Here is a 26,918-nt window from a genome sequence, read left to right on the forward strand (position 1 = left end):
ACAGGAGGTGGGGGGGGGGTACTGGGTGATGGGCACTGAGGGGGGCACTTGATGGGATAAGCACTTGGTCTTATTCTATATGTCTGCAAATTGAACACCAATGAAAAATAAATTTATATAAAAAAAAGCATGGGTAGAAATCCTCATATCAGATACATTACATTTTCTAATAAGGGATGGCGAGTGACTCTATATCATACTTAATGGGTATATGCGACAAGAAGACACAACAATTATGAATACTGATGCCCCTAATGTGGGAGCTGCCATGTATATCAATCAATTAATAACCAACATAAAGAGATATTTACATAGTAATACATCGATAGTAAGAGACATCAACATGGCATTTGCAGCAAAAGACAGATCCTCTAAGCAGAACATCACCGAAGAAACAAAGGCCTTAAATGATATACTGGACCAAATGTATTTAACAGATATATACAGAACTTTCCATCCAAGCACAAGTGAATGCACATTCTTCTCAAGTGCCTATGGAACCATCTCCAGAATAGACCACATGCTGGGTCATAAATCAGGTCTCAACCAGTACCAAAAGACTGGGGTTGTCCCCTGCATATTTTCAGACTACAATGCTTTGAAACTAGAACTCAGTCACAAGAAGAAATTTGGAAGAAACTCAAACACATGGAGGTAAAGAGCATCCTGATAAGGATGAATGGGTCAAATATAAAATTAAAGAAGAATTAAGAAGATTCATTCAAACTAAGAAAATGAAGGCACAACTGATAAAAATCTCTGGGATACAGCAAAGGTGGTCTGAAGAGGGAAATACATTGCAGTACAAGCCTCCCTCAAAAAACGGGGGTGGAGGGATCTCAAATACACAAGCTAACCTTGCACGTAAAGGAGCTGGAGAAAGAAAAGCAAGTATAGACTAAACCAAGCAGAAGAAGAGAAATAATAAAGATTCGAGCAGAACTCAATGAAATAGAGACCAGAAGAACTGTAAACAGATCAACAAAATCATGAGCTGGTTCTTTGATAGAATTAATAAGATAGAGAAACCCCTTGCCCGACTTATTTAAAAGAAAAGAGAAAACACACAAATTAATAATATCATGAATGAAAGAGGAGAGATCATAAACAATCCCAAATAAATAAAAATGATTTTTAAAACGCATTATGAGCAACTATACGCCAACAAATTAGGCAATCTGGAAGAAATGGATGTGTTACTGGAAACCTACAAATTACCAAAACTGAAACAGGAAGTAATAGAAAATCTGAGCAGATGAACAACCATCAAGGAAATGGAAGCAGCAATGAGAAATCTCCCAAGAAACTAGTCCAGAGAGAGATGGCTTCCCAGGGGAATTCTATCAAACATTTAAAGAAGAAATAATACCTATTCTACAAAAGTGTTTCAAAGGATGGAAATGGAAGAAAAACTTCCAAACTCTTTCTATGTGACCAGCATTACCCTGATCCCAAAACCAGACAAAAAGGTGAATTACAGACCAATATCCCTGATGAACATGGTTGCAAAAGTTCTCACCAAGATACTAGCCAATAGATTCCAACAATACATTAAGAAGATTAATCATCATGAGCAAGGAGGATTTATCCCTGGGATGCCAGGCTGGTTCTACATTGATAAAACAATCAGTGTGATAAATCACACCAAAAAAAGAAACGACAAGAACCATATGATCCTCTCAAGAGATGCAGAGAAAGCATTTCACAAAATACAGCATCCTGATCAAAACCATTCCTGATCAAAACTCTTCCGAGTGTAGGAATAGAGGGAACATTCCTCAGCATCTTAAGAGCCATCCAGGAAAAGTCCACAGGAAAAATCATTCTCAATGGGGGAAAACCTGAGAGCCTTTCCCCTAAGATCAGGAACACGACAGGGATGTCCATTCTCACCTCTGCTGTTCAACATAGTACTAGAAGTCCTAGCCTCAGTAATCAGACAACAAAGAGAAATAAAAGGCATTCAAGTTGGCAAAGAAGTCAAACTCCCTCTTCACAGATGACATGATACTGAATATAGAAAACCCAAAAGACTCCACCCCAAGATTGCTAGAACTCATACATCTATTTGGCAGTGTGGCTGGACACAAAATCAATGCCCAAAAGTCAGGGGCATTTCTATACACTAACAATGAGACTGAAGAAAGAGAAATCAAGGGGTCAATCCCATTTACAATTGCACCCAAAAGCATAAGATACTTAGGAATAAACCTAACCAAAGAGTTAAAGGATCTATACCCAAAAAACTACAGAAAACTTCTGAAAGAAATTGAGGAAGACACAAAGAGATGGAAAAATATTCCATGCCCATTGGTTGACAGAATTAATATTGTGAAAATGTCAATGTTACCCAGGGCAATTTATAGTTTAATCCAATCCCTATCAAAATACCATGGACTTTCTTCAGAGAGTTAGAAGAATTTTAAGATTTGTGTGGAATCAGAAAAGATCCCAAATAGCCAGGGGAATTTTAAAAAAGAAAACCATAGCTGGGGCATCACAATGCCAAATTTCAGGTTGTACTATGAAGCTGTGGTCATCAAGACAGTGTGGTCCTGGCACAAAAACAGACACATAGATCAATGGAACAGAATAGAGAATCCAGGAGTGGACCCTCAACTTTATGGTCAACTAAGATTTGACAAAGCAGGAAAGAGTATCCACTGGAAGAAAAACAGTCTCTTCAAAAAAAAAAAAAAGAAAAAGAAAAACAGTCTCTTCAATAAATGGTGCTGGGAAAATTGGACATCCACATGCAGAAGAAGGAAACTAGACCACTCTCTTGCACCATACACAAAGAGAAACTCAAAATGGATGAAAGATCTAAATGTGAGACAAGAGTCCATCAAAATCCTAGAGGAGAACACAGGCAACACCCTTTTTGAACTCGGCCACAGTAACTTCTTGCAAGATACATCCACGAAGGCAAAAGAAACAAAAGAGAAAACGAACTATTGGGACTTCATCAAGATAAGAAGCTTTTGCACAGCAAAGGATACAGTCAACAAAACTCAAAGACAACCTGCAGAATGGGAGAAGATATTTGCAAACAACGTATCAGATAAAGGGCTAGTTTCTAAGATCTATAAAGAACGTATTAAACTCAACAGCAAAGAAACAAACAATCCAATCATGAAATGGGCAAAAGACATGAACAGAAATCTCACAGAGGATGACATAGACATGGCCAACATGCACATGAGAAAATGCTCTGTATCACTTGCCATCAGGGAAATACAAATCAAAACCACAATGAGATACCACCTCACACCAGTGAGAATGGGGAAAATTAACAAGGCAGGAAACAACAAATGTTGGAGAGGATGTGGAGAAAAGGGAACCCTCTTACACTGTTGGTGGGAATGTGAACTGGTGCAGCCACTCTGGAAAACTGTGTGGAGGTTCCTCAAAGAGTTAAAAATAGATCTGCCACAGGACCCAGCAATTGCACTGCTGGGGATTTACCCCAAAGATTCAGATGCTATGAAACGCCGGGACACCTGCACCCCAATGTTTCTAGCAGCAATGTCCACAATAGCCAAACTATGGAAGGAGCCTCGGTGTCCATCAAAAGATGAATGGATGGAGAAGATGTAGTTTATGTATACAATGGAATATTACTCAGCCATTAGAAACGACAAATACCCACCATTTGCTTCGACGTGGATGGAACTGGAGAGTATTATGCTGAGTGAAATGAGTCAATCGGAGAAGGACAAACATTATATGGTCTCATTCATTTGGGGAATATAAATAATAGTGAAAGGGAATATAAGGGAAGGGAGAAGAAATGTGTGGGAAATATCAGGAAGGGAGACAGAACATAAAGACTCCTAACTCTAGGAAATGAACTAGGGGTGGCGGAAGGGGAGGAGGGTTGCGAGGTGGGGGTGAATGGGTGACAGGCACTGTGGGGGGCACTTGATGGGATGAGCAGTGGGTATTGTTCTGTATGTTGGCAAATTGAACACCAATAAAAAATAAATTTATTATAAAAAAAAAGGATGAATACCCACCATTTGCTTTGATGTGGATGGAACTGGAGGTTATGATCCTGAATGAAGTAAGTCAATCGGAGAAGGACAATCATCATATGGTTTCACTTATGAGTGAATATAAGGGAATATAATAAATAGTGAGAGGGACTATAAGGGTAAGGAGGGAAACTGAGTGGCAAAAAATTACAGAGGTAGACAAACCATGAGAGTCTCCGAACTCTAGGAAAGAACCTGAGAGTTTTGGAGGGACGTTGATGGGGTAGTGTGGTAATGGGTGACAAGCATTAAGATAAGATAAGTACTGGGTGTAATAGTATATGTTGTCAAATTGAATTTAAACTAAAAAATTTTTTAGGTATGATCAAAAGAATTTTACATTTTTTTAGCAAAAGCATTGCAGACCAGAAGATAGTGGCATGATACATCCAAAATGCTGGAAAGGAAAACTCTGTAACCAGTAACAGTCTACTTGGCAAGATTATCATTCAGAATAGGACAGATACAGTATTTCCCAGATGAATAAAAGTTAAAGGTGTCCATCACCATTACACCAACCTTATGAGAAATGTTAAAGAGGATGCTTTCAGTGGAAAGAAAAACCCATAACTAGAAATAAGAAAATTTTAAAAGGGAAATAGTCACAGATAAAAACAAATATTCAGTAAAGAAGTAGATTAATCACTTATAAAGACAGTATGGAGGTTAAAATCCAAAGCAGTAAAATCAATTACATCTACAAACACCAGTCAAGAGACACACAAGAAAGAATAGAGATAAAATATGACATCCTATACATATCACATGCAGAGTAAAAATATAGTGCTTTTAGAATGTGTTCAAATTCAAGCAACCAAAAACTTAATATAAACTGCTATATACATAAAATGCTATATATGAACCACATGATAACCACAAATAAAAAACCTATAATAAATACACAAGAAATAAAGAGGAATTAATTCAAGCATAACACTAAAGTATGCTATCAAACCACAAGGGAAGAGAGCAAGAGGACAAGAAATGAACTACAAAAACAACCAGAAAACAAAATGTTGTTAACCAGATTAACAAAATGGAAGTAAATACATGCTAACCAATAACTACTTTCTTTTTTAAGATTTTATTTATTTATTCATGAGAGGCACACAGAGAGAGAGGCAGAAATATAGACAGAGGGAGAAGCAGGCTCCTTGAGGGGAGCCCGATGTGGGACTAGATCCCGAGACTCCAGGATCACGCTCTGGGCCAAAGGCAGATGCTCTACCACTGAGGCACCCAGCGTCCCACCAATAACTACTTTAAATGTAAAAGGACTACACTCCAATCAAAAGACATAGGTTGACTGAATGAATAAAACGAAATAGACTCATCTAATATGCTGCCTGCAAGAGAATCACTTCAGACCTAAAGATATCTACAGACAAAAAGTGAAAGGATGGAAAAACATATACCATGGAAATAGAAAAAGAAAAAAAAAAAGCCAGGGAAGGAATACTTATATCTGGCAAAATAAACTTTAAAGCGAAGTTATAACAACAGACAAAGAAAGGCACTATATAATGATAAAGGGAGTAATCTAATTATAGGACACAATTATTGTCAATATCTATGCGCCCAACATAGGAATACCTAAAATGCAATGCTGTTATTAACAGACATAGAGGGAGAAAATGACAGTGATACAATAATAGGGGATTTTAACACCCCAATTACATTAATGGATGGATCATCCACACAGAAATCAATGAGAAAACAGTGACTTTGAACAATACATTGGACCAGGCGGACCTAATGGATATATACAGAACATTCTATCCAGAAACAGCAGAATATACATTCTTTCAAATACATAGAAAACATTCTCTACAAGACAGGTTTCAATAAATTCAGGAAGCTTGAAGTTAGATCAAGCATCTGTTCTGACCACAACAGTATGAAACTAGAAATGAATTACAAGAAAAAATCTGGGAAGAACATCAATACATGGGGGTTAAACAACATTCTCCTAAACAACTAATGGGTCATACATAAAATCAAAGAGGAAATTTTTAAAAACATGGAGACAAACGCAGATGGAAATACAACAACCCAAAATCTTTGGTATGCAGTAAAAGCTGTTCCAAGAGAAAGCTTACTGCCAATACACACTTACCTCAAGAAACAAGAAAAATCTCAAATAAACTGCCTAACCTAACACCTGAAAGAGCAAAAAAAGATGAACTAACAAAGCCAAAACTAGTAGAAATAAGGAAATAATAAAGATCAGCACATGAGTAAATTAAATAGAGACTAAAGAAACAATGGAAAGGATCATTGAAATCAGGAGCTGGTTCTTTGAAACTATAAAGAAAATTGATAAACCCTTAGCCAGACTTACCAAGAAATAAAGAGGAGTCAGATAAATAAAATCAGATATGAAGGAGAAGAAATAACAATTAACATCACAGAAGCACAAATAAAGATAAGAGAATTTTATGAAAATGTATATGCCAACAAGTTGGACAACCTATAAGAAATGGATAAATTCTTAGAAACATACTTCTCCAAAATTGAATCAGGAAGAAATAGAAAATATGAAAAGATCAATTAATGAAATTTTGTCAGTAATCAAAAAATTACCAACAAAGCCCAGGTCCAGACACAGGTGAATTCTACCAAACATTTAAAGAAACATTAATACCTATTCTCAAACTATTACAAAACTTCCAGATTCATTCATTACCCTGATACCAAAACCAGAAAAATACACTACCAAAAAAAAAAAAAAAAGAGAGAGAGAGAAAGAGAGAAGCTTAGGCCAATATCACTGATGAACATAGATGAAAAAATTCTCAACAAAATATTCAACAATACATTAAAACATCATTCATCATGGTCAAGTAGTATTTATTCAGAGGTGCAAGAGTACTTCAATATTTGCAAACCCATCAATGTGATACATCACATTACTAAGAGAAAGGACAAAAACCATAGGATCATCTCAATACATGCAGAAAAATCACTTAACAAAATACAACATCCATTCATGATAAAAACTCCCAACAATATGGGTTTGTAGGGAACATACCTCAACATAATAAAAGCCTTATGTGAAAAACCCACAGATAACATCATATTCAATGGTGAAAAACTAAAAATTTTTCTTCTAAGGTCAGGAACAAGACAAGAATGTCCACTCTCACAACTTTTATTCAACATAGTTCTGGAAATCCTAGTTGTAGCAATCAATCAGACAAAAAAGAAAAAAAAAGGAATCCAAAGTGGTAAGGAAAAAGAAAAGGGGGAGGGAAACTACTTTCTGTATTACTACAGTAGTAGATACATGCGGTCATACACTGATCCAAACTCACACGATGTGCATAAGCAACAGTGAATTCCAATGTAAACTGCACTTTGTGTGATTATGATGTATCATCAACTCCTCAATTATAACGAAAGTATCACCCTGTTCAGTGATGCTGATGACAGGGGAATCTATGCATGAGTGGGGAAAGAGTATGTAGAAATTCCCATACTTTCCTCCCCATCCTGCTGTGAATCTAAAACTGCTCCAAGACATCTAAATCTATTTTAAAAAAAGAAGAAGAAGAAAGAAAGAAAAGAAAAGCTAATGAATTATATATGGGTTTAAGACTTGTTTTCAGAGCTATCTCTATCCACATTGTTTTTGAAGCTAAGGGGCACAGGAGTGGTCCCAGAGAGGGTACACACATCAGTAAGAAAAGAAAACCAGCGGTGAAATCCCCATACCACAGGAAGAGAAGTCAGTGCAGGACCCAGAGAAGCAGAAGCTGTAGAAATAGCAGGAAAGACTGAGTAATTCTCCAAAAACAAGAGGAAGGTGATGAGTAAATGAAAAGCAACAGATGTTAAGTAAAGACTGGGGAGGCTGCTCAAGTCAGAACCGGAACCACTCCCAAAAAAAAAAAAAAAATGGGAAAAACAAATAAAAAAAAAAAAAAAAAGAACCGGAACCACTGAGGGCCCTCTGAGAGTCTGTGCTCTGGGTCTCTCCACTTCTCTTTTTTCCCTGGAATATTCCTTTTCCCCAGGCTCCTTCAGAGCTCACAATTCCCCTGCAGTTAGTACCTGATCCTAGGCCACTCGGGAGACATTTGCTGCCCACCTGGCCAAGAAAGCAGCCCTCACCATCAACTCCAGGTTTTATGATACCCCATAGATGTATTACACATTGTTTGCCTGCTGTCTGGGGTGCACTGCCCCCTGTAAGCAGTGACTCTTGGTCTGCCTCACTCACTGCTACTGTCGGCACCTACAGGCAAACCCCCAGAGTGCTCACAAGTAAAGAGGCCCAAGGACGCCTTTGAACAAACCAAGAGTTGCAGAAGCCAAATTGCTGAGGTTGAATCATGCTGAGAGGATGTGGAGGTGTTGGATACAGTGTTCTTTGAGGACAGAGGCACAGTGACATGTGTGGGTGGGTTGATGGGACAGGTGGAAGGATAACACAGTGTGTAACCACATGTGGCTTGTAAGGATGAATTAAGGGATTATTTCTCAGTGAAGACCCTCCCTGCTCTATTATGTCTTGGTGCTGACGTGGATTTGTATTCATATCAGTAATGGGAACAAAGACATTTACGGTTTGCTTGTTGTAGATAGATAACATTGTAGATAGATAACATTGACAGAACCACAATTCAAAAATGCCTAAACAATTCATCAAAAGAAAGGTAAGAGGACACCTAGCAGAGCTGACGGTGAGGCCCATGCAGGTTGACGAAGCAGGACGTGGAAGCCCCCTAGACAGACCCGACATCATGAGGCAGTGCACTGCACTGGGCTGTGTTTGCACATGCTCCACTGCCTCCGATCTGGGTGTCCTTGGGCAAATGTCTTATGCTCTCTTAGCCTTATTTTTTCCTATTGAAGTTGGAGACACTGATATCTACTTGGCATAATCTTTATGAGGCCAGCTGAGATAACCCATATGAAGATCATGTTTAGGTACATGATTATCAGTTGTTATTTTTGTGTCGTAATGAGAAATATGTATAGTTTGCAGTTTGGTTTGCAGAACTATGTATATATGCAGTTTCTGGCACAGGGCTTCTAACACCTTTGGAATGTCCAAAGTGGAGCAGTCTCTTTTGCAACTCAAAGGAGCCCCCTCTGAGCACACCTGAGTTTATACTAATGGGGTGACTGAAGGTGAGACCCATAGATGCCCTTAGGATGGGGCTGGTCACCAGAATGACCAAGTGATTAGCGAATTGGAACCTTCAGCCCCACCCACCAAACTCAAGGAAGGAGAAAGGAGGAAGGCCAGAGATTAAACTCTGTGAACTCTGAATAATGAGATTCAGAGACCTTCTAGGTTGAAGAAAGCATCTGTGTGCTGGGAGTGTGGCCCACCACAACTACATGGGGACAGAGTCCCTGCGCTCCAGATCTTAGCCTATATGACTCTTCATCTGGCTGTTTATTTACATTCTTTATAATATATTTTATAATAAATGTAAGTTGTGTTTCTCTGATTTCTGTGAGCTGTTCTAGCAAATTTTCAAACCTGAGAGGGGATTGCGGAAGTCCCCAGTTCATAGCTGAGTCAGAGAGATGTGCAAGTGAACTGTGCCCACTACCTGCATTGGTATCTGACATTGCCAGCATGGGGAGCACACAGGACTAGGCTCTTGACCCGTGGGGTCTGCGCCAACTCTGAGTATATAGTGTCAGATCTGAACTGACATGTGAGACACGCAGTTGGGTTCTGTAGAGATTTGGTTGTTAGTGTTAGAAAACATGCCAGAGGGGTGCTGGGGTGCTCAGTCAGTGAAGCATCTGCCTTTGGCTTAGGTCATGATCCCAGGGTTCTGGGATGGAGCCCCATGGCTGGCACCTTGCTCATGCTCGCTCTCTCTGTCTCTCTCAAATAAATAGATAAATATTTTAAAAATAATGAAAGGAAGGAAGGAAGGAGGGAAGGAAGGAAGGAAGGAAGGAAGGAAGGAAGGAAGGAAGGAAGGAAGGAAGGAAGGAAGGAAGGAAGGAAACACGCCAGAATTTCACATTATTATTTACTACAGAATTCCAATATGATGTTGTGATGCAATGTGCCTGCCAGAAGAACAAGGAAACCACAGGGCCCCCTGTGACAACACAGTGCCCTGCCACAGGGGGTGAAAAAACCACCACATATCTTTAGGAGTATCAGGCTCAGGTCTTGGCAGTATACTTCTCAGAGGGACATGAACAGAGCAGCCCTTCCTGGGACAGCATGACTACATAGGCGAAGCTGGGAAGCCGCATCCTTCTTCAGAATTCAGAGACGTCCAGGCAAGAGAGGAGAAGCCTAGAGTTTGAGTGTGGTCTCTGGGGAATTGAGATCAACATCTCTCAGCAGAGCCCTGGGGGGTGAAACAAGGACCAACCCCAGAAACTAAAGAAGGTGCTGCATAGACACAACTCTGTCCTCCTGCTGTGGCTTCACTGGGCAGCAATGACTGGTGTGCTTCGAAGTGTTCACATGTGAAGCCAGTAACTATCCGTGTGAGTGTCTGAGGAGCAAGTGGGGGCCTGGGCTCAACAACCCCTACAGTTTCCTTCAACTAAGAATCTCCAGTTCGGGGTCATAAATACCTTACAGTAGAAAGTAGTATCTAGCACCTGCAACCACCTCACATACTGGCTCCTCAGTTCTCTACCCTCCATTCCATCTGACCAACTTTCACAGAGCAAACCCCATCGTGTTTCCCATTACATCCCTAAGGAGGGGGTGTTTGCTTCTCCACTGAGACACCCACAATGACTTACCCCAGTCTCTGAAGTTTACATTGTGGGTGCTTTGCTTTTTCACATAGAACTCCAACTCCTGCATCTTCCAGGGCATTTTCCCCAAGGTAGAGTCTGGTCAGGGACTGGTTGGTGCTCAGCACAGATGCAAGGTCCTCACAACATGCTGGTGTGAGACAGCAACTGACCAACCTTCCACAGAGATGGCAGAGTGTCATTCACTTCCCTCATCTCAGCTGTGAATCGCGGAAGCGCTGGCTCTGACACTGCCTCTAGTCCAGTCCGCACGTGGGAAGCACATCCAAACTACTCAAACTTTCTATTTCCTTTCCTTTGGCATAATACCAAGGAAACACCTTCCAGCCCATGCCCAATCTACATCTCTTCGGGTCCCTGCACTAATCCATATAGTGTAAAATATACATGGCATAACATTCACCATTGCAACCCAATTTAAGTGTACAGTTCATGAGCATTTAAGTGTCTTCTCTGTGTAACTGTGACCCCCATCCATCTCCAGAAGTTTTTCATCTTTCCCAAACTGGAAATCAGTGTCCACTAAACACTAACTCCCCATACCTCCCTCCCCCAGCCCCTGGGACCCACTATTCTACCACTTGTCTCTGTGAATTTGACTATTTTAGGTGCTTCCTGTGAGTGAGATTGTACATATCTGCTCTTCTATGTATGGCTTATTTTAATTAGTTTAATGTCTTTCAGGTTCATCCACATTGCAGGATGTGTCCAAATTCCTGTTAAGGATGGATGCATGTCTGTACCACATTCCCTGACTCCCAACCGCAATCCCGCCCACATTTATTCATCAATGGATATTTGAGGTATTTCCACTTTCTGGCTATTGTAAATAATGCTGCTGTTGACACAGATGTGCAAATACACATTTGGGTGCCTGACTTCACTCTCTTTATATGTACCCAGAAGTAAAATTGCTGGGTCATGTTTCTGAGGAACTGACATTCTATTTCCCACACTGGCCATACCCTTTACATTCCCATCAGCAATGCGTTATAGTTCCAATTTCTCCACATGCTCATCTACCCTTGTGGTTTGGTTTTGTTTTATAACAGTCCTCCTAATGGGTGTGAATCGTCACTACCATTTTCAAGTGTTTTCTCTTCTTCAAAATTCAAGTCTCCCAGAAGCAGTAAATGAAAGGCTGCATAAAATACCAGGTGTCTGTATTGTGTTAGCACCTCTCTTCTTGCTTAGCATGGAGACCAAGAACTTGTCATCAACTCCCAAAATTCTTCCAGAGCAATGCATCACACTGGTTTTACTTTCTTAGCTAGACTGTAAATACCTTAAAAGCGAGCATGATTTGATTCTTTAAGTTCCCTCCCTAAGGCTTAGTATGTGGCTCTTCCCACAATAAACATAACTGACTGAATTATTGATCAACATCTGGAAATCTTCTGAACAGTGATGGCCATTCTCATGCGAAAACTGTAGCCCATCATGACTCATCGAAGCCACAGCTCACGCTTTGTGAAGGAAAATAGTTCAGACTCACCAAAGCTTGTTCAGATTGCAGAACAGATGCTTCAGCCCCACACAAAGAAGTCTAATTCCAAAGTCTCCCAGGGCGTTGTGGCTGAGATCCAATTCCTCCAGCTTCTGGTTGTTGCTCAGGACCGAGGAGATGTTGAAGCAGCACCGATAGGAAAGGCAGCACTGCCCCAACCTTCATGCCAAGCACAGAAGCAGAAACATCAGAACACAGGCTGTTTCTCTGTCACTGCCTTCTGATCTGTGCTTGTTTTCAGCACCAAACAGGGGCATTTGCATTCTCACATTACAAAAGGAAAATTTTAATGAAAGTTACGTGAAAGTGTGATCCTATCAGAATGCCTGTATGCAGCCTGAGTTTTAGTGTGACTTTGGTTCCCAGGCTCAGTGAACTCTCTATGTAAATAATGGTCAGCTCTCCAATGTGTACATGGCATGTCCCTGTCTTAAAAATGGAAAAGGTGGTGAACCTGTGTGTTCCACCTCGTCATCACACATTCCTCACTGTGAAAATCCCTCAGGTGGATATTGTCTCTCTAGGGTTTTACCCATCTACTTCTCTTTGTCAATCCTGTTCCCATTGTTCTGTTTAAAGATCAATTACCAGCCCCCCACCTACACTGAAACAGCAGGAATCTCTAGTTCTTGACTTGTTTTACAACGACACACACACACACACACACATACACACACACACACACACACACACACCATTATCACCATCACCACCAATAACAACACTTTGTGTCCCTGTCAGAGGAGCAAGAACAACATTCTCCTTTCTAGGTGAATAATTCATCATCCTAGAGCCTGTTAAACAATCTTCCAGGGGTACCTGGGTGGCTCCATCAGTGAAGCTGGATCACCATCCCAGGATCCTGGAATGGAGTCCGTGTTGGGCTCCCTGCTCAGTGGGGAACCTGCTTCTCCCTCTCCCTCTGCCTCTCCCCCTGCTTGTGATCTCTCTCTCTCTCTTTCTCTCTCTCTCTCTCTGTCAAATAAATAAATAAATAAATAAATAAATAAATAAATAAATAACAATCTTCCTTTCTGCTACTATCTTCACACCAACCAGAAGTAAATGCGTAACTAAACCCCTGGTTACCTCCAAAATATCTCAGAATCACCCATGTCTCCCTCATTGTGTCTCCCTCTCTGGAATCACACAGGGGCACCCACCAGGGCAGTTGAGGAGACTGGTGTGGGATGGAGACAGAGAGGCAAGTAAAGAGCCAAAACCAGCCAGAGCCTTGAAGGTAAGAAAAGAATTTGTAATTTACCCTGCATTATACCATTCCCTTACCTAAATGCCCTGGTGGGTGCCCTAGTGTGATTAGATGCTTAAATAAGACACAGAGGGAGAGTCAGAGTCACAGGCAGAGAAAGAAGCAGGCTCCCTACAGAGAGCCCAATGCGGGACTTGATCTCAGGACCCCAGGATCACGACCTCAGCCAAAGGCAGATGCTCAACCACTGAGCCATCCAAGTGCCCTTATACAAAATATTTTCATGAGGTCCAGCCCAAGCAGCCATTGTATACGACAAAACTCTCCAATTCTCATCTATGAGGATGACCAGTGAGGAAATGGAAGATCATGAAGGTCATGTGCTTTTCGTTGTATCACCAACACAGGCCTTTCACTTCCCCTACCTTCTTCCCCATTTGAAACTTCCCAAACAACTGGCCTCTGATCCATTCTTCCTTCTCACTTGTTATGGACTGAACTGTGTCCACCTCTCCAAAAAAAAATCATATGTTGAAGTCTTAATCCCTAGGATTTCAGAATTGTGACTTTATTTGGAAATCAGGCTTTAAATGAGGTCATCAGGACAGGCCCCAATCCAACACAACTGGTATCCTTGAGGAGAGCCAACATGAACACAGAGACCATGTGAAGACACAGGAAGAAGACCATCATCTACAAGTCAGAAAGAAAGGCCTCAGAAGAAACCAGCCCTGATGACACCTTCATCTTGAACATCCAGCCACCAGGACTATGAAATAATGAATTTCTATTGTTTGAGGCTCTTGGTTTGTGGTACTTTGTTATATAGCAGCCCTAGAAAACTAATAAACCACTGATCTGGGGTCTTCCTCTCTCTGTCTCACTCATAAATACATGCAACAGGTGATCGCACACACACACACACACACACACACACACAGGTTCTTACCACAATCTCCGAATATTACAGCCAGGATGCTGGAGCATTTCACATAACACATTTACCCCTTGGTCCCCCAGGGCATTGTCACTGAGATTCAGTTCAGTGAGGCTCAGTGAATTACTGCTCAGGACTGAGAAGAGACCCTGCCAAAGGCTGACAGTGACCTGGCAATTCACCAACCTAGAAATTGTAAACAAGGAAGAAAGAAAAGAAAAATCAGTTCAGACAAAGACCTCCTGAGGATTAAGAGCTGACTCACAGAACCACAAATGGCCTACTGAGGAATAACAAAGGCCAGGGGTGGGAGGGGAGGGGGTGGCCTGGTAAGACTATCCTGCACACTCTATTATGGAAATAGCATGAGTCTGTGACTTGCTGCCTTTGCACACCCTCCAGAGCCTCCCCCAGGTGTCTTTCTCTTCCCTCTCTCATCAGTCAGCTGTCCTGCCCATGGCCTTGGTCACTCTGCTAAGTGACCCAGAGACCAGTTCTCACACGGGCTGCATAATAGCATTAGCTATGCTGCCAAAAATCCCTAGGCCAGGTGACACCATGAGACTAATATCAGAATCTCTGAGATGGGACCACATACATCAATATTCTTAAGACTTGCAGTGGTTCCAATGTGCAGCTCTTTTTAAAATGCAGATTCTGACTTTGTGTGTCTAGAATTAGACATGCAGCTTTGCACTTCTAACAAGCATGGGATGGATGCCCAATGCTGCTGGTCTTTAGAAGGTTCTGGAACACACAAAGCAAGCTCTTGCCCTCAGAGGAAGGTAACTATCATCTAATGAGATGAGTGTCAGGCTTCATCAGGAGTTTTAGTCTGAGTCTCTGCAAGCCTTCTTCACAGCTCTGTGTGATCTTGGTCAGGTTTCTCCTCAGCATAGTTTTTAGGGCCCTATAGAGCAGATATGCTTCCTTCCCTCACTTTCTCTTTCTCACCCTCTACAGCTACCCTAAACTATTTGCCATTATAGGGACACACCCTGCTTCACCACCTCTGCCCTCTGAACCCACTATTCCCTCTGTTCAAGCCACCCTTTGCCCACACTTGGGTTTCTCATGCTCCGTCTCTCAGAGGCCAGCTGGTCAAGGGCTTCCCACCAGGCGTTTCTGGTACATCCTATAGATGTTCTTGCCATAGTCCATCTCTCTCTACTGTCCATCTTTGTTTTCCAACTGTCTCCACAACTGAACCTTAAGTTGCTGTGAGCAGGGCCAGGTCTTAGCTAATGCTGAAGCTCTAGCAGGTGGTCCTTGATGACTGAATGATAAATAAAAAGGTTGTCCTGGTAGCAGTGCCAAGCATGAGAGAGGGAGTTGAAAAGTCATGATCCCTGGTGGAAGGACCAGTCCCCTTTCTCCTTAATTTTGTCTCATGTCAAGTGTTTTCTAGGCAGGTTAAACCCAAGCATTCACAGAGCATCCACCTTCCCACCATAGCTGTGGCAGTTCCCAAGCAGGGACTTCAGAGGTCAAGCAACTGAACTGTTTTGCTGTTCAGACACAGCAACTGGCTTCTGATCTCCTACAATATTGATGAACAGACCCTGAAGAGGGTGCTGTTGGTGACTTCCTGGTTATAAACATAATGTGGGACTTAAAATCACCCTCTCCTTCCCAGCTCTGTTACCCTCAATTTTCCCTCATTATAACTTCCAATGAAACCATGTCCCTCCCCATAGTGTCCTGCCTAATCTGTTCCTCAGACACCAGACCCCACTGCCAAAATCCCCTTACCTTCTCCTGCACTCACCCATATCCTACCAAACCTTCAAGGCAGGCTCAAACCTCACTCCTCTGAGAAGCCTCCCTTCAGCACCCAGCACTAAAGGCCTTCTGTCTTCTGTGCTCCTGAGAGTCACTGGGGTTGTTTTGCTCCTTGGGTATTAACTGAATACTAAGCACTAGTATTCAGTATGTAATCTACCAAGTAGATTACAAGCAATTTGAGTTTACAACATTTTTATTCAACTCTCTACCCCACAGAATACCTTGCACTGAGTTGCCATCCACCAATCATTTGTTTATTTTCTTCATTGCCTTTTTCCTCACCCATTTGTCCACTTTCCTTTCCCGTACTAGTCAACCTCTGTCATTGAAGGTGTCTGGTAGAAATGAGTGGTGGTGGCATTATTATGTAGCTGTGGCAGCCACATTTTAAAGACAGTTGAGAAGCAGGGAGAGACAGCAAGTGCCCAGAGAAAGGTGGCTAGAAGATGGAGACCAGCACTACTATTCTACACCTGCCGGAAGCCAAATCTCCTTACCGATAAGCATAGGTGGTATGAGGATCTAGGGGGACACAGTGATCCACATCACAGTGTTGCATTTCCTTCTCATTCTCCTCTTCCTCCTCCTCCTCTTCCTCCTTTGGGGAGTTATGAAGCAGCCTCAGGGAAAGTGATTCCACCCTGCAACAGTTCTCAATACAAAAGGAAGAAACCACATGGTCCATTCTGGTGGAAAGACTGATCTCGATTTTGGGAAAATGGCCCATGGCCTTTCGCACAAAATCCTCCTCTTGCATCTCATACAAACAGTAGAACAACTCCAGCTGGCTGGGCTGGATCTGCAGATTCTTGGCCTTGGCTTTCTCTTCAATCCATTTGAGCAGCTCCAGTCTGATTTGTTGAGAGATCTTGCAACTCAATTTTTTCTCCAAGTAGGAGGTTCTCTCCTGGTTTACAAGGCCAAAGAGGAAACGAACAACAAAAATCAGATACCCCTTTTCAAATTTGCCATAGTTTTCAAGAAGAACCTTCACATCTCGGTTGGGAAGCTTGGAACTACTCCATGGCAGGTTCCTCATCCTTCCCTGTTCCTCCTCTTCCAGAAGGTAGTACATGGCAGCAAAGAACTCCTGGAAAGTCATGTGGATGAAGCTGTAGAATTTCTCACAGTCCACTTCCTTTTGGAATAGGTTCATTCTCAAGAAAGCAGACACATCTGCCTTCTGAAGGCCATGATTCCTAAGGTCACACTCATCAAACAGGATTTTCTGGTTCCAGATTCCATCTGCTGCCAACGAGCAGAGACCCCGGAGGCTGGCAGAGACTTGGTGCTTCTGGGTCTCTCTGTGGGATTGCAACAAACTGGAGAGGAAGAAGATATACACTGAAGTGGTAGTCTTGGATGTCTGGGCAAGATTCTTGCCACTGTCCATTTGCTGCTTCAACCCAGTGCACACAATCCAGCAGACCAAGGGGATAAAGCACATGGTAAAGAGGATCTCATTCTCCTGAATCAGCCTGAAAGCTTCTGTGGCTTGTTGCTCATCTGAGAAATACTTGAAGAAATATTCCTTTCTTTTGGCCTCTGAGAAACCCAGGATCTCCACATGACGGGGACGGTCCAGCAAATGCTGCAGTTTCTCCAGAGCCACAGGTCTTGTGGTGATGAGTAAAGAGGCCTCAGGAAGCAGCCTCTTCCTGATAAGGCTGCTCAGGAGAATGTCTCCCCGCTCCACCTTCTGCCAGTTTGTGCAGAGAGCCTCTGTATGCTCATCAAAGGCACCCTGCAGCTCATCGAAGCCATCCATAAGGAAGAGAATCCTGGAAGGCTTGCTCACAATCTTACATATGGGTGGGTTTGGGTCAGGGCAGCAGCTGACAATCAGGTCCCCCAGGCTCCTCCGTGTCCCGAGGCTCACCTCCCGACAGTGGATATAAAACAAGTAGTCAAACCTGTCTTGGTAAATTTTGTCTGACGCCCAGTCCAACATGATCTTCCTGGCCAGTATAGTTTTCCCAATGCCTGCCGATCCCTGGAATACCACTGTGTGAACGGGCTCCAAGTGTTGGTCATCAGGCTCAAACAGCAATTCCACATTCAGGGAACTCATGGGGCTATCCAGCGTCTTGGCTGAAGTCCTGCCAATGGCCAGGAGCTCATGCTCCCTCTCCTGCTGGCTCTGGTGTTCCTTGACGAGACGCAGCCTAGTGTAGCGTTTGTTGAGGTTCACAGTCTCACCCAAACGGGCATTCCTGTCTTTAATACACTGGAATCTGCTCCTCACGTGTTTTTTGTACTTCTTGCAGTAATCTGGGGCAAAGACAGAAAGATAAACTTTGGGAGAACTCCAAGCACATATGAGCTATTGACAATGGTCTGTGGTCCATAGGGAATGATGACCAGAATTAAGAAAAAGGAGGTGCAGACTCTCTTCACTGTGTGGGTATGGACCGTCCCAGAAAATCTAGGCCGTCAAAATCTTCAACAAAATACACAGTTGAGCAGAAGAACAGCAAAGTACCAGAGGCCCTGTTACCTGCCAGAAAATCCTTTTTATTCAGTCTTATTCCTCTAGGTAGTCTGCAGCGCATACCTTTTAGAACCTGAGACACTCAATCACCTCCCCTTGGTTCTGGGACTGCAAGGAGCCATGTGAACACTGGTTTGTTTCTTCAGCTAAAGTGGATTTCCTGAAATGGGCCTTTGCTCCCCAAGGAGCAGGAACATACAGAATGACCAAGCTTTCAAAACTGGATTTCCAAACCCAATAGGAAGCACTAACCCCACTGTTTACCTTTCTTTTTTTTACAAATAGAGATTCTGGATAGGTACCCCAATAAACCCATCCACTCCTCTTCAAGGCTTTCTTCTCGGCATTCCAGATGTGAATTATCTGGGGGAAAAAAAGGCAGGGAGGAGGGAGAAATACAAAGTTAAAAACCAGGACTCCTGACTAAGGTGATGTAATTGAGACTCAGTACTCAGCACATGGCACAGTGCAGTTACCTATCTCAGACATCTCCCAAACAAAAACATAGCTCAGGGTTGCAGATGACAGGGGTACAGTTGAACATCCAGTTCATGGCACTCATGCACTCCTACTTTCAAAGCAATGGGTGTCACTCACCCACCTAGCATTGTGCCCCCACTGTATCCAGTCTCAGGATCTCTCCCAAGCCAAGAAATCAATCAGCAAACACATGAGACAGGCAACGTTTCTCTTACCCTTGTTTGTCTTTGACAAACTTCCCCTGGTGTCCTTGTTTTGAGGCCACTCCCACGCTAAATGTCTAAATACCCCCAAGAGGCTATGAGACAACAGGATCGTCCTCCCTTGCCCCCAAATGCCTGAAATTAATCATACCCACATTCTGGGTCTTCAAGACTGAGAATTATCAAGCTGTTTTGTCTAAAAGTGAATCCCTGACTTGAGATTCACCTAGGAAGCTTTAAAAAAAAAATCCACTGCCAATGATTATTTTTCATTCTATCTGAGGTAGGGACCAGCACCATTATATTTTGAAAGCTCCAACATGCATCTACATTTGACATTCATAGACCTAAACAGTCACGAAATTACACATCCCAAAGAGGCACTTCATTGGAGAAATACAGGCACAACAGAACAAGTGCTAAGCACCAGGGGAAATATTTGGGAGATAACTTTAGATGAGCATGATCCCAAGAGCAAAATAAAAGATTCCTGGCAGGTGTCTACTTATTCTGAATGCAAATGCTATTGGCAACTTGATCACAAAACAAAATCTGAACAGTAACTCAAACCAAAACCATGACTTAATTCATATCTGAAGCCTAACCCTACAACCTGGTCCCCCTCGGGAAAAAAAAAAAAAAAAAAAAGCTTCTAACCCCAGATACCATTCTTCTATCTCACAGCCCAAGAAGCCAAGGTAGCACATAGAGATGAAGAGCCAGGTTCTAGCCAAAGACACATCCAGCGTTGAATTCATGCCTGGGCTCTGACTGAAACAGAGCCTTGGGCAACCAGAACCTCTTTCAGGCTCACTTCGCTTTGTTGGTCAATCTCCAGAATTATCTCTTATTTGTAAAACTAAAACTCAACATCCATTAAACAACTCCCCAATCCCCACTGCCTACAGCTCCTGGCTACCACTTCCTGTCTTTACAAATTTATCTGCTCTAGTACCTCTTACAAATGACGTCTTAAGGCATTTGTCTTTTTGTGACTAAAGTATTTCATTGAGTAATGAAATTGAAAGTTCTTTCGAACGCCTCAAGGTGTGTGGCTGGTGCAGTTGGTAAAGTATACAACTCTTGATCTAGGGGTTGTGAGTTCAAGCCCTCTGTTGAGGTGTAGAGCCTACAAAAAAAAAAGCCAGTCTCATAGAGTTTTTATGAGGAATGACCAAAATCCATAAAAACTACCTAATGAATGACTTGTGTAGCTGTGATCATTATACTTTAATTGGGTTAGTGAGCATATAATTACTGACACAATTACAATTCTGTTATTATATGCAATTTGTTTATAACATCCTGCTGCTATGCACCCCTGCCTCATGCTGGCATATCATTTTCTCTCCCTCATTGTGCCCTTATTGCTGTCCCACTCGCTGTGCTTCTCCTGATCTGCTGATTCATTTTTATTCCCATTTCCCACTAGCTCAACCGTATCATCCTGTTTTTTTCTAGATTCCTCTGAGCCTTTGCTTGCGCTCTTCCCTTGATCAGAACACCAAGCCAGAAAGCAAAAAACTTCACCCCCAACATGTCCACAGGTCCTAGGGGTAAATAAGCCCTAAATTCAGTTTTTAAAGGAGGTTAAAAAAATAGCAAACTGCTTTCCTCCAACTTCTCATGGCCCTCTTACAAGAGGAAGGCAGAATAAAGCCAAGATGATAAAAGGAATTATTTTAAAAAACAAAATACTAACTTCATTGCATCAAAGAATAGCATGGAATGGGAGGAATATTTGCAAATCATATATATGATAAAGTGTTAGTATCCAAGACATATAAAGAACCCTTATAAGTCAACAACAACAACAAAGCAAACAAACAAATAACCCAGCTGAAATATGGAAAAAAGTTGAGTGGACATTTCTCCAAAGATAGACAAATGGTGAAAAAGCACATGAAACGTCATTCAATATCACTAGTCGATAGGGAAATGCAAATCAAAACCACACCAAGATATCCCCTCACACCCATCAGAGTAACTACTATCAAACAAAATAAAATAAAATATGCATTGATGGGGATGAGGAAAAATTAGAACCCTTGTACACGGGCAGCCCCTGTGGCCTAGCGGTTTAGTGTCGCCTTCAGCCCGGGGTATGATCCTGGAGACCCGGGATCAAGTCCCACATCAGGCTCCCTGCATGGAGCCTGCTTCTCCCTCTGCCTGTCTCTGCCTCTCTCTCTCTCTCTCTCTCTCTCTCTCTCTCTCTCTCTCTGTGTGTGTGTGTGTGTGTGTGTCTGTCATGAATAAATAAATAAAATCTTAAAAAAAAAAAAAAGGAACCCTCGTACTGTTGATGGGAGTGCAAAATGAGGCAGCCACTATGGAAAACATCATGGTGTCTCCTCAAAGAATGAAACCTAGAGTCATCATATAATACAATAATTCCACTTCTGAACACATCCCCCAAATAATTGAAAGCAGGGTCTCAAAGAGGTTTGTACACTCGTGCTCTTAGCAGCATTGTTCAAAATAATCAAAAGCTAACAGCAATCCAAATGTCCACTAATGGGTGAATAGATGAACAAAATTTGGCATACCCATACCCTGGAATATTATCCCACCTTGAAAAAGAACGAAATAATGTTGTATACGACCACATGGATGAGGCTCGAGGACATTATGCCTCATAAAGTAAGCCAGCCACAAACAGACAAATACTTTATGAAGATGTTCATAAACCGTACTAAGAGTAGCCAAATTCTTAAGGATAGAAGGTGGTAGTTCCAGGTGCTTAGGGGAGGGGGACAGGAATTGTTGTCTAATGGGTACAGAGTTTTGCAAGACAAAGAAAAGTTGTGGAGATTGCACAATGTGAATGTGTTTAATGCTGCTGAACCATAGCTTTGAAATGGCTAAGACGGTAATTGTATGTCACGTGTATCTTATCACGATTTTTTAAAATGCTGTCTATCTTCCACTCACCCCACTCCAGCTCATCCCTCTTAGCTTTCTCATAAAGGTCTCTTCTGTTGATTGCAGCAAAAATCCACACTGCCATGGCCCATGCCTTCTCCTCACCATTGAAGTCGATCATCAGAGTAGCCAGATCCATGTGGTCAGCTTTCTCTGTCTGACTCCGAGGGAGAGGGCTGAACCCTTTCTGAGAAGGATAGTCTTGTAAGTGCATCTTGAATTTCTTAAAGTCTGCATCTTCCAGGTCCTCCAGGTAACGAGCCAGCTTGCAGCGGACGCTTGCCATGCTCCTCTGCAGCTCGGCTCAGGGCCCTTGGGCATAGGTCCACTCCAGGAAGCTGGATGATGAAAACAGCACATGGGTAAGCAGAATCTTCCTAAAAGTCTGCCCTCTTGAAAGAGAATGAACCCACGAAAAACCCAGAACATAAGGAGAAAAAATAGAGAATCGAACCATAATGAGGTTTTGAAAAATGACCCAAATACTCACCAGAACGTTTTCCTGTTGGCTTGACTCAGGAGTCTGTCCTGAGCCATGGAAGAACAGTGTCCCTCTGGAGAGAAACAGAGGTTAAACCCGCACAGGGAACCATGTCGATAATACTGTGAGCCCAACCTGCAGCCTTAAGCCACCACAGTGCACCACGGGGAGAACTTTGTTCTCACTGGTTACTGAGGAATGGCCGGAGGCAAAGTCTTCCTCAGCTTCTGTTTCTTCATCTATAAAATGACAGAATGGAAAATATGGCTTTTAAGTTCCTTCCATTGGAAAGGCTCTGGTTCCCTATTTCTGTTTTGACCCCGGAAATGAGTAAGTACGATAGTAACAGAGCAGCACACGGCTGGACGGAGGAAGAAGACAGACGCGCCTGGACAGGGGAGGTCTCCAATTGCGCATCCATCCATCTATTGATCGATAGCGATGAGTGGGTGACGCTCGAGGTGCGTAGGGGGAGGTGATGACCACATACATTTCCCTGAGGTGTCCTTGCAACATTCGCAATTGTGATCATCATTAGAGCCCACGGGGACTGAGAGCCTCTCCCAGCCTAGGCGCCGCACTCATGTGCTGTGCATCTAACTCTCCCGAAGCCCTAGGAGGTGCACATATGCCTAGACCCGTTTTACAGAAGAGGAACTGAATCTTAGCAGAAACTAAGTGACTTGCCCAGGATTTCGCAGGGAAAAAAAAGGGTTCAAAGCCAGAATTTAGGTCAGGGGCACTGATTTCTGAATTCATGTCCCTAAATACTACTTTTCATAGCAAGAAAAAGCATGTGATTCTTTCTTCCATCACTTAACGAGGTATCTCAGAAAAACACAGAAAAGAACAAAGACAATAAAACAGGTGGTTAAAAGGCAAAAAACAAAAATAAAAACAAACCACTTTCCCAGCATTTTCCACGCACAGCCCACCATTTTTTAGAGCTCAGGGTCTCAGCTTTTCTACAGGGATGCAGAGTTCCACATGGAGCAAAGGTCAGCTGCTGTGTCCTTGCTCTTCTGCGTCTCCAAGATTTGGGCTGATGAGCATGTTGGCTTTGTTTGGGATCCATCCCGCCACATGACTGAGTTTGGGAAAGCACAACATCAACCCAAGGCCATGAATGAGGGACGCTAACAGGAGGGAAAGGAAGGGTGGGACTGCAGGAGAGAGTGTGTGTGCACAAGGCCTGAAGCATGCTTGCTTCCCCTGTGCCTTCATCTTGCCCTGCACTCCTGGCTCCATGCACCCACCAAATCCATTCCTCATGCGTTTGGCGGTGGGCTGGGGCATGTCCAGGTAGACCCACCTTTTTTGTGGACCATCCCAGGACCCCCGTCGGCCTTGCCATCCACACCAGGACTCTACGTCTCCTCTGTGCCCCCCAGCCTCTAAGCCCCGTGCGCTCTACCCTGACCTTTGCCTTCTGTGTCCTGAGGTGTCCAGGATATCCACATCCCCACCACATCCCCTCCATCCACTCCCTGGGGGGATGCTGGGCAAATCCGCCCCAGGGGTGGGTGTGAGCTGTGGTGGCGGTCCCTACCCCCTCCCCACTCCCCAGTCCCTACGCACACACTTGCACACAAGCCTAGGACCCAGTAATGAAAAACAAAAAAGGGTTTTCCAGAATCGTGGAAGGGCAGGCTTGGAAGCTGGCCAGAGAATCCCTAGTGTGCTAACCAGGACACCCCCGGCTCTCCATGGCCCCTCCTCATTCTCCCCACACTCTTGCAGCCATGCAGCTCCACAGAGTTAGACTCACCCGGACACCAGCCTCAGAAACAGCCCAAGAGGAAACTTGATGAATTTATAGTGGTCACAGCCCAGCAGGGGCAGGAAGGATGTGGCCTCAGCATGGAGTGAACAAGCTTGCATCACCAAGTTGGAGACTAACAGTTACTCAGATTGTGGATTTTCCACACCAGTGAGCAGCGTGCTTATCTCTGGCCATAGCCAGAGACGTCTGCCGTGCTCTCGGGGGCCCCTGAGGCGGGGTGTCCCCCTGGGCCTCCCAGCGGCCATGAGAGGGCTGTGAAGGTAGTGAGCACAGTGGGGCAGGGGACCCCCGGGGCTGGCAAGTAGAGCATCAGGAGCATGCCTGGCCCTCCAGCCATCAGGCACAGTCTGCTGGCCGGCACAGGCTCTGTGCACCACCTGTCAACGTCCTCAACTGCTTTTCTGAACTGAGGATACGCCTGTGAGAACCTCACCTCTGCCGAGGCCATGCTCATCACCTCCCAACGTCTCCTCCCGCCCCTTTATTATTGTTGCTGTTTTAATGCTATTCTGTGTGTATGGTGAGAACCCTTAATACAAGACCTGCCCTTTGGCAAGTATTCCAAGCACAGCAGAGAATGACCAGCTGCGGGCACAGAGCCATATGCCCATCTCCAGGACTTAGTCCTCTGGCGTCACATAGCCTGCGTGCCCCCAACCGATACCTCCCACTGCCCCCTCCCAGCCCCGGGCCCCTGACCCTTGCACTCTCTGTCTCTGTGACTCTGACGAACTTGGAGTCTACGTACAGTGATATTACACACTTCACGTCCTCCAGCTCCACCCACGTTGTTGCAAATGGCAGCATGTCCTTTTTCCCCGTGGCTGAATAATCCCCATGGCATGTGGTGTAGACATGTGTACCTACCGTCTTCACCCTTTCTTCCATTTGTGGACACTTAGCTTGTCTCCGTATCTGACTTTTCTAAATAATACCACAGCGGACATGGGAGTGTGGCCATCTCTCCGAGATCCTAAGTTCAATTCCTCGGGGCAGACACAAACCCTGCTCCTAGACTCATGGACTCACTTAGTCTGTGAGCACTTACGGAGCGCCCAGTGGGTGCCAGGCAAGAATGCCAGCCTGGAGGGACGCCTTGCTTTGCCCCAGAGGAGCCAGAGGACCAAGCAGCACCGGGACCTTGTTTCCAGGCACGTGTGGCGGCTGCAGGGCCACAGTGTGATTATGGCCCGCGTACATAGAGCAAGCGTGGTGAGGGAGAGGAGGTCAGCTCTTCGGGCCAGCATGGGGCCTAGAGCAGGAGGGATGAGAGTCCACGTCCAGGGGGCAGCACTGGAAGCGAGTCCATTTCTCTGTGCCGATAGCATCCATTGCAGAAGGTTCTTGCAAGGACTGAACAAATGAACTGATGACAGGGACCTGAGTCAGAGACGCTGGTGTCAGTGGTTAGATCCCGACACCTGCACTGTTACTGGACGGTGTGCAGAGGCCCTGATGGAGGGGATAGAGGTACCTCCTGCAGCCGCAGCCAGCGCAGGACAGCATATGTGAGTGCCCTGGTCCGCCTCTGCGAGGAGTCTCAGGGCCCTCAGAGCCCTGCCATACACACAAACACCAGTCACGCCCAGAAGGAAACAGTGCACCAGCAGCCAGGGACTTTAACTTTTCTCTTAAGGATGACAGTGCATTTTCTCTTTTTATTTAAATCTTTCTGGGGTATCTGAATTTTATTTTGTTGCAATAAATACATATTACTCATATGAGTTAGAAAAAAATTAAACAGGCCACCTGGGGGACTCAGTGGTTGATCATCTGCCTTGGCCCAGGGTGTGATCCCAGGATCGAGGCCCGCATCCGGTTCCCTGCAGGGACCCTGCTTCTCCCTTTGCCTGTGTCTCTGCCTCTCCTTGTGTCTCCATGAATAAATAAATAAAATGTGTTGTTTTTTTAAGTCTATCCTTCAAATCTATTAGCTGAGTATTTTTTCCTTGTTTTTCTTTGTGTAAATTTAGTGAGTGGATCAGCTGAATTTCTACACAGGATAACTTCCTGCCCTCTTCCTGTATAGACGGAGGACTTCTCAGCAGGACCTAGGGCATCAAACCACCAGGACCTCTGACATTCAAGGCACTTCCAATACCCCTGACTTCTTGTCCCTCTTGGTAGCCATGCTGTGTCCTCACCCACCAGACTGGGCCTCACTGACCTGGGCACCCGCCTACCTGGGCACCCACTGGCCTGGGCACCTGCCTACCTGGGCACCCACCGACCTGGGCACCCACCGACCTGGTTTCTGCAGCTAAAGCTGTGCTTCTCCAGAGTGTCACAGAAACAGTATTCTCAGGCAGCAGGCTTGTCAGGCACTCCC

At 43.9% G+C, this 26,918-nt stretch overlaps 1 protein-coding gene across 2 annotated transcripts in view; it reads right to left on the reverse strand.

Annotated features, from left to right (window-relative positions):
- NLRP3 (NLR family pyrin domain containing 3) overlaps nt 1-23,059 on the reverse strand; it is a 66,430-nt gene extending 43,371 nt beyond the window's left edge. The window contains exons 1-7 of one of the 2 annotated variants that reach the window (XM_041757943.1): nt 22,816-23,059; nt 22,335-22,663; nt 18,982-19,080; nt 16,724-18,497; nt 14,454-14,627; nt 12,283-12,453; nt 10,773-10,943 (exon numbers count right to left, since the gene is read on the reverse strand). In XM_041757943.1, the coding sequence (XP_041613877.1) occupies nt 10,773-10,943; nt 12,283-12,453; nt 14,454-14,627; nt 16,724-18,497; nt 18,982-19,080; nt 22,335-22,611 (2,666 nt within the window). In that variant the 5' untranslated portion in view covers nt 22,612-22,663; nt 22,816-23,059. The remainder of the gene's footprint in view (nt 1-10,772; nt 10,944-12,282; nt 12,454-14,453; nt 14,628-16,723; nt 18,498-18,981; nt 19,081-22,334; nt 22,664-22,815) is intronic. The other variant, XM_041757944.1, reaches the window with a different exon arrangement.
- Between the last annotated feature and the right edge of the window lie 3,859 nt (nt 23,060-26,918).

Source organism: Vulpes lagopus, chromosome 6, assembly GCF_018345385.1.
Source record: "Vulpes lagopus strain Blue_001 chromosome 6, ASM1834538v1, whole genome shotgun sequence".
In the NCBI taxonomy this organism is placed as follows: Eukaryota; Metazoa; Chordata; class Mammalia; order Carnivora; family Canidae; genus Vulpes; species Vulpes lagopus.